This window comes from Octodon degus, unplaced genomic scaffold (genome assembly GCF_000260255.1).
Source record: "Octodon degus isolate 3935 unplaced genomic scaffold, OctDeg1.0 scaffold00020, whole genome shotgun sequence".
Classification (NCBI taxonomy): domain Eukaryota; kingdom Metazoa; phylum Chordata; class Mammalia; order Rodentia; family Octodontidae; genus Octodon; species Octodon degus.
The window spans coordinates 5,811,746-5,819,370 of record NW_004524596.1 but is presented as its reverse complement, the minus strand read 5'-3'; the positions used below and the strand labels follow the sequence as shown (position 1 = coordinate 5,819,370).

General features: G+C 38.6%; 1 protein-coding gene and 1 pseudogene across 1 annotated transcript in view; both read left to right on the top strand.

Moving 5' to 3' along the window:
* Heatr5b (HEAT repeat containing 5B) overlaps positions 1–7,625 on the top strand; it is a 114,541-nt gene that overhangs the window by 24,520 nt on the left and 82,396 nt on the right. The window contains exons 11-14 of the mRNA XM_004627718.2: positions 1,776–1,887; positions 3,978–4,130; positions 5,219–5,318; positions 5,836–5,945. Of these exons, the coding sequence (XP_004627775.1) occupies positions 1,776–1,887; positions 3,978–4,130; positions 5,219–5,318; positions 5,836–5,945 (475 nt within the window). The remainder of the gene's footprint in view (positions 1–1,775; positions 1,888–3,977; positions 4,131–5,218; positions 5,319–5,835; positions 5,946–7,625) is intronic.
* On the top strand, positions 7,111–7,569 carry LOC105741689 (annotated as a pseudogene).

Genomic DNA, 7,625 nt, shown 5'->3' with positions numbered 1-7,625 from the left:
GCCAGCTCAGCCCACCAGGGGGCGGGGCTGGCTGGCATGTGGTGCTGGGGGATTGAACCGTGGTCCCTGTGCTTTGCCAAACTTGTTCTAAGTAGGTGCTTAGACCACTGAGCCATCTCACCAGCCCAATATACACCACTTTCATATTTCATGTTTGCTCAGAGATCCTTAGGTGCTATGTTATACCCAGGGAATAAAATGTTGTCTTTCTGATAGGCCAATATTTCGTAGTTAGCCTTTATTTTATCCGTTTATTCTGATTTCCTACTGCTCTACTCAGAGATTATCATGCTTTTTCCCAAGACTTTGTTTAACTGCTAGGCCTTTCTTATATTAGCATTTTTTTATTCACTTGAACCAGACTTTCATTCTGGTTGGTTTGGTTTTGTTTTCCTTTTGGGATTTTTTGAGACAGGGTTTTGCCATATAGTTCATTTCTGACCTTCGGACAGGCTGGGCCTGCTTGGTGCCCTTGGCCTATGTATTCATGTAGCCTACACTGGCTTCAAGCTCTTGGTCATTCTCCTGCCTCCCTGCTTGAGTGCTGCAATTGTAGGTGTGCACCACCACATCTGGCCTCTTTAAAATCTTTAAAGATTTGACCAATTCAGTTTGTTTCTGTTGCCTTAAATTTTTCAAACTCTTTACTTTAAATTAGCTGTTATTTGCTGACCATTAGGACATCAGTGCTACTATTTTATTTTTTAGTCTTGTGCAGCTTTCTGGTTCCCATTTTTCCCTTGTCTTCTCTGTCTAAGTTGGTGAATCTATGGCATGCATACCACAGTGAGCTGTTTGTATCATTGAAAGCTCTAAAAGGTTTATCATCCCTAGTCTATGCCGTAAGTTCCATAAGATTAGTTTTGCAGCCATTTGTGTCATAGGTGTCCAACAAAGTTTTGACTATAGGATGGTACTACCATGTTGCATTTATTAAGTGGTTACCTGGGCTAGCACTGTTCTAAGTATTGTACTGTTTTTTTTTTTTTTTTTTTTTTTTTTTGCGGAACAGGGGATGGAACTCAGGCCCTTGCACTTGCCAGGGAAGCACTTATTCCACTGAGCCATCTCCCCGGCCTGTTTTTTTTTTTTTTTTTTTAAACTGGGGATTGAACTCAGGCTCTTGCACTTGCCAGGAAAGCGCTTATTCTACTGAGCCATCTCCCCCCTACCCCCCCCCTTTTGTGTGTGTGTGTGTGTGTGTGTGTGTGTGTATGTGTACTGTGTTAATTTAAATCTGACAGGAGTGTGTTAGACAGTCCTGTTCTTCCTGTTTTATCAGTGGTAGAACTAAGGGACAGAGTTTAAGTTGCCCCAGGTCAGAGGTCAGAGAACTAGTAGAGGTCAGAACTGGAACATGAACCCAGGCAGCCTAGCATTAAAGCTTACTCTTACTTTTTTGCGGTATTGGTGATTGAGCTGAAGGTCTCTGTACTGAGTTGCTTCCCCAGCTGTTTATTTTTTATTTCGAGACAGGGTCTTGCTAACTTGCTGAGTTGCACCAGTTGAATTTGAACTTGCAGTCCTCTACCTGAGCCTCCCAGATTATAGGTGTATACCTTTGTACCTGCTTAAAGTTTTCTCTTGACTACTGCATGATTCTGGGTCTCCTCAGAGTCACCTCTACAATAGGAACTGTAGGTCTTGATGTTGCTGCTGGGAACATTGTAACATCAACCATGAAAGGACAGCTTCTTTTTAAATGTGCTGGTTGTCTATTTTCCTATTTGATTTAACTTGTTTAAATTAAAATCTAACCTAAACTTCTCTTGCAGATGGTAGTTAGTATTGCTGAAGATCTGTTACGAACTGCTGCCCAAAATAGCCGGCTGTCTTTGCAGCGCACCCAAGCTGGATGGCTTTTACTTGGCGCACTTATGACTTTAGGTATAATTACATTTAAGTAGGATTTTTGTCTTATTCTGTAATTGTCAGTGGACTTTAAATAACATTTAATTTAAAACTATTAAAATTTTCTTTCTAGACTTTGAATGATGTTGTAAAATGATGGTTGTAAAAGATGTTTCCTCATCATTTGGTAATAGTTTTATCTTTTAAGTACATTAAAAGAGAAAGTTGTTAACAAAGTTTTGCCTTTACCAGAGAGTAACCATTGTCTAGTTGATGAGTTCTAATCCAGAGAGTTGAGAATATGGGGCATACTTATTTCTCAGAGTGAGGTCCTCATTTAAATAGGGTGATAAAGTCATGATCAAATAGTGTTCTTTGTGCTACATTTTGGGGACTGTCCTTACATGCTTCATTTTCTTAAGTGTGTGATAAATCTTAGGTACAAGGGAAGTTTAATATTGTGCATAGGATGGAAATTCACATTGCAGTAAGTTGTGTGTTCACTTTTGAGTTCACATGTTTAGCTGCTACTGTAAATAATGTATAGCTATATGCAAGGTTAGTGTTCCAAGGGGATCTGGCTGTTGGGAATTATACTTTGCCCTGGTTTTCTTTTCTGAAGAAAGTAAGTATGTGGGTGTGGTGTCTGGGTGTGTTGTCTCTGACCTGTAATCCCTTGGGAGGCTGAAGCAGGAAGATCATGAGCTCTAGCCCAACCTACACAATTTAGTGAGATCTTGTATTAAAAATAAAAATTGGCGCTGAGTGTGGTGGTGTATGCCAATCCCAGCACTCAGAAGACCGAGGAAGGAGGACTGAGTCCTGCCTTGGCTACTTGGTGAGTTCCAAGGTCAGCCTGGATTGCGTAGTGAAGCCCTGTCTCAAAAGGACAAAAAATTAAAGAACTGGGGATGTAGCTCAGCAGTAGCACTCCTCTAGGTTTGATCCCCACTATGGAGATGCAAGAGAGTACAGAAAAGAAGTGGTAGTGCTTTTTCAGAAGTTTATTTTAAGTGGTATGACAAATTAATTCTTTAGCAGAGTAAATGTAGATTATTAGTTTTGAATATACTTTTCTATGAAACTAACCATATACAGTACATTACCCCCAGTATAGAAGAAGCATGTGTATTTGTATGAGTGTGTGGGGAGTGAGTGTATATGTTTATGTACATATATACATATAATATTATATATTATTTTATCCATATGTAATATTTATGGAAAAAAATCATAGAATGTCATCTAGATAAATTGTATTATTGATAGATAAATTGTATTATTGATAATGTTACCATTCTTAATATAGCATAGTTTTTGTTTTGTTTTTGTCTTTTTGGTTGTTTTTTCTTCTTCTTCTTCTTTTTTTTTTTTGGTGGAACCGGGGATTGAACTCAAGCCCTTGTGCTTGCCAGGAAAGTGCTTATTCCACTGAGCCATCTCCCCGATCCCCTGTTTTTGTCTTATTGGGACAGGGTCTCACTATGCAGCTCAGGCTGGCCATGAGCTCACTGTGTAGCCCATGCTGGTCTTGAACTCATAACAATCCTCCTGCCTTAGCCTCCCAAGTGCTGGGATTACAGATGTGCAGCACTGTGCCCAGCTAGGATAGTTCTTTTTTTTTTTTTTTTTTTTTTTTTCTCCTGTGTTTATCTTTGGATACTAAAAATAGTAATACTTCTAAAGTGATTTGTGTGTGTGGACGTGGGGGGGTGCTGGTAATTGAACCCAGGACCTCACATATGCTGGCTGAATCCTCTACCACTGACCTACGCATCCTGAACACTTTTTTAAATGTTTTACTTTTAGAGATGGTCTTGCTAAATTGTCAGGGCTGGCCTCAAATTTGGAATCCTGCCTCAGCATCCAAGTAGTTGGAATTTTAGTGATATGCCACTCTACTCATCTTAAAGTGAATTGTAGTATATTTTAACATATATTTATTGTGGTCATTGAATAAAAGCATTTGGACGTTAATGTTAATTTTGAGATTAAAAATAGAGTGAAATGACATTGTTAACTTGAATGGCACTCACATCCTTTGACTTTTGTTTGTAATGTATATTTCATATTTACAGTATTGTACCCTTCATTTTCTTTTTTTCCTTCTTTATTTTCTTGGTTAGGACCATCTGTTGTTCGTTATCATCTGCCAAAGATGTTGTTATTATGGCGAAATGTTTTTCCTCGTTCCTTAAAGGAATTGGAGGCTGAGAAGGCTCGAGGGGATTCTTTTACCTGGCAGGTAACTTTGGAAGGTCGTGCTGGAGCTTTATGTGGTAAGAACTGAAAGGATTGTACTTTCAGAATATTACATTACTAAAATGTCTGTGAAGTAAAATCAAGAGTTTAATTTTTTTATTTTGTTGTATAATCATAAATTCATAGATTTCTAGGTTTAGAAAAAAATTATATATAACTAACTCCAGCACACTATCATTATAGTTATTTCTAAGTTACTGATATTTTATAATAAAAATGAAGCTGAAACTCTAAGAAAGTAGTCAGAATTAGTGGTAAGACGGGAGTTGGAACCCAAGTCTCTTTATTCTTAGTCCTCCTCTTCTGTCTGGCTAAAAATGCCACGTCACTAAGTGGAAAAATCCAGTGAATATCTAAGGAAAAAGAGTAGTCTTTGCGAAATGGAAAAGTGGCCATTTTGTTTCTCATTGTTGTCAAATATGAAGCTGTTGATGCATTTTTCAGACATGAGCATTACAAAAGTGTTGGACACGGGTCCAGGAAGATAGCTCAGCAGCATAAGCACCTGACGAGCAAGTGCAGGTTCCCGAGTTTGACCCCCTGGTATCTCAAAATAAAGTGTTAGACACAGCTTTTTTGAAGGGCTCAACAACTGAAGGGAAATAAAGTTGTATTAGGTGTCCCTGTTCCTTGTGGTTTATCTCAAGGTAAAAAGTGCTTTTCCCAAATTGGGAGAGATATGTGTTTAACATCAAGGGTGCAGTTCAGGATGTCAGTTTTTCCTCCACATATCTGAGAGGTATTTTAGTCTTAGCTCTTAGTCTAACCTCTGAGGACTAGTAAAAATACTCATTCTCCTGGGCCATTTGGTTCCCTCTTGCTTCTGTCCAGACCTGCTTTCTTTGTAGTCATCTGAATTCCCATGGGAGTTTAGTCTGAGTTTCTGCTCACAGATGTCTCCCTAATGTATGCCTTCATCTCTGCTGTCCATCTTTTCTTAGTCTTTTCTAATGAGTTTTTTCCTAGTTGTTGCTGATTGTCTTTTGGCTCTATATGGTTTAGCACCTTGTATATTACAATAAAGATTTAGATGCCTTTTTCTTTCTGTAAGCTTAATAACTCATAAAAGCTGTTCTAAATCATTCCTTTTGAATTTTTTTTCTAGCTATGAGGAGTTTTGTTGCACACTGTCCTGAGCTCCTAACTGAAGATGTGATTAGAAAATTAATGACTCCTATAGAATGTGCTATGACTATGATGTCACAGTAAGTAAACATTTATGACAACATCCTGCTTCATATATTAATTATTTATATAATCCTCAGTCATAGTTTACTTCCTTCTAGAGCCATACAGGAAGCATCTAAAACTTAATTTTTGTAAAGTGGCTTTAAAACTTGAAACAGTAAGCCAGGTATGGTAGTAGATGCCTGTGATTCTAGCACTCTCCATGTTGAGGCATGATTGCAAGTTTGAGCTCAGCCTTGGCAACTTGAGACACTGTTTTAAAATTAAAAAAAGCTGGGGTTGTAACTCAGTGAGAAGCCCATTGGTTCTACCCCCAGTAGTGTATTTTAAAAATCGTATTAATAATGTAAAGCACAATTTTATAATGCTTTTGCTATTAATAAACTAAAATGAAAATGTGATACATAATGACAGTATTTATATTTACATATGTTTGTAAATAATACTCATTCTTAAAAAAAAAAGAAACCAAAAAGATAATAATAATAATGCTCATTCTTGTAAGTTACTCCCAGCTGTGCTTTGTTATTTTAGCATTCCATCTGTAATTAAAGCCCATGGAGCTCATCTGAAAGCTAGTGCTGCAATGGTCCGTTTAAGACTTTATGACATCTTGGCTTTGTTACCTCCAAAAACTTACGAAGGTAAGTACCTGATAAAAATTCTTCATACAAAAAAAAAAAAAAAAGGGCCAGCCAAATAGCTCAGCAGATTAAAGAGCCTACAAGCAGGCACAGGGGACAGGGTTTGGATCCCTGGGCCTGCCATGCTGGCTTCGCCTTCAGGGTGCACTGAGACAGCAATTGAGACTGGGTGTGGTGGTGTGCGCCTGTAATCCCAGCTCTTGGGAGGCTGTAAATAGGCGGATCACTACAAGTCTGGTCCAGTAGTGAGACCCTGAATACCCTGTAAACCCTTCCCTAAAAAATAAAAAAATTCTTCAATATGTCAGTCTTAGTTGCTTTTCTCATTGCTGGAACAAAATACCCAACAACCAGAATTAAACAGAGAAAGGTTTATTAAATCCCATAGTTTGTAGAGGTTTCAGTCCATAATTTACTGGCTCCCAGGCAGGATGACACATGGAAGAGAGCATTTGTTCATGGCAGCAGAAGACAGAAAAAGCAACAAGAAAGAAGAGAGAGGACAAGTCTCTTTCCATCCCTTATGTTGTATGCAGCCTACTTGCCCTAGGGCAAATGTAGCATTCACACCCTTAATCCCAGCCTTGTACTACAAAATCAGAAACACACTAGATTCAGATACTTCCAAAAAGCCCCATTTAAACTGCATGAGGCTTTGAGGGAGTATATAGATTCAAGCCATAATAATGTCTTTCCAGTTCTTACAATATTGAAGAATTCTGACCAGGTCTCTAACTGGCTTATTATACAGAGCAAGGCTACCATTTTACTTCATCTAGTTGTGAATACTTACTGAGTTCTCACTGTGTTCCAGGTTCTATCCTAAGCCTCTATTTTATATATGAAGAGTCTATGATAGAGATAAAGTAACTTGCTCAGATCTTACAGCCTAGTAAGTAAAAGAGCTCATATTCAAATCAGATAGTTTATCTTCATCATCTATATTTTTATTACCATTCTAAACAGCTTCATGTATATTGTATTACAGCCATTACTGCAAAGGTCGGAAGAGAAAATAGTTATGTATGTTGTAGAAATCAAATATATAAAAAGTTAAAATGAGCCATTAATTTTTTTCCAATACAACTGTGTTCAAGAATTTAGGTATGCTGTAGTTCAGTAATGTACACATTTTTGGGCAATGAATATTAATCATATCAGAAGACGACCTGCAGAAATGGCACCTTGCAAGGGGAAAGAAAAGAAGGAAAAACAGGTTATCGGCCTCAGGCCTCAGGTGGTTGAAGGAGAGAATATATTTGATGTCTGTCACATCTTTGTATCCTTCAGTGATACTTTTGTCCATGTCACTGATCTCTCTGGCAAGGATACCATCTCTCACGTGACTGGTGGGATGAAGGTGAAGGCTGATCAAGATGAATCCTCCCCATACACTGCCATGTTGGCTGCCCAGGACGTGGCCTAGAGGTGCAAGGAGTTGGGCATCACCGTCCTGCATATCAAACTCTGGGCCACAGGAGGAAACAGGACTAAGACCTCTGGGCCTGGTGCACAGTCAGCCCTCAGAGTGCTTGCTCACTCAGGAATGAAGATGAGGAGGATTGAGGATGTCACTCCCATCCCCTCCAACAGCACTCGCAGGAAGGGAGGTCACTGTCTGTGAAGAAGGCTCAAATTCCTTACTGTTAATTACTTTTCATATATATAAAAAATATACAT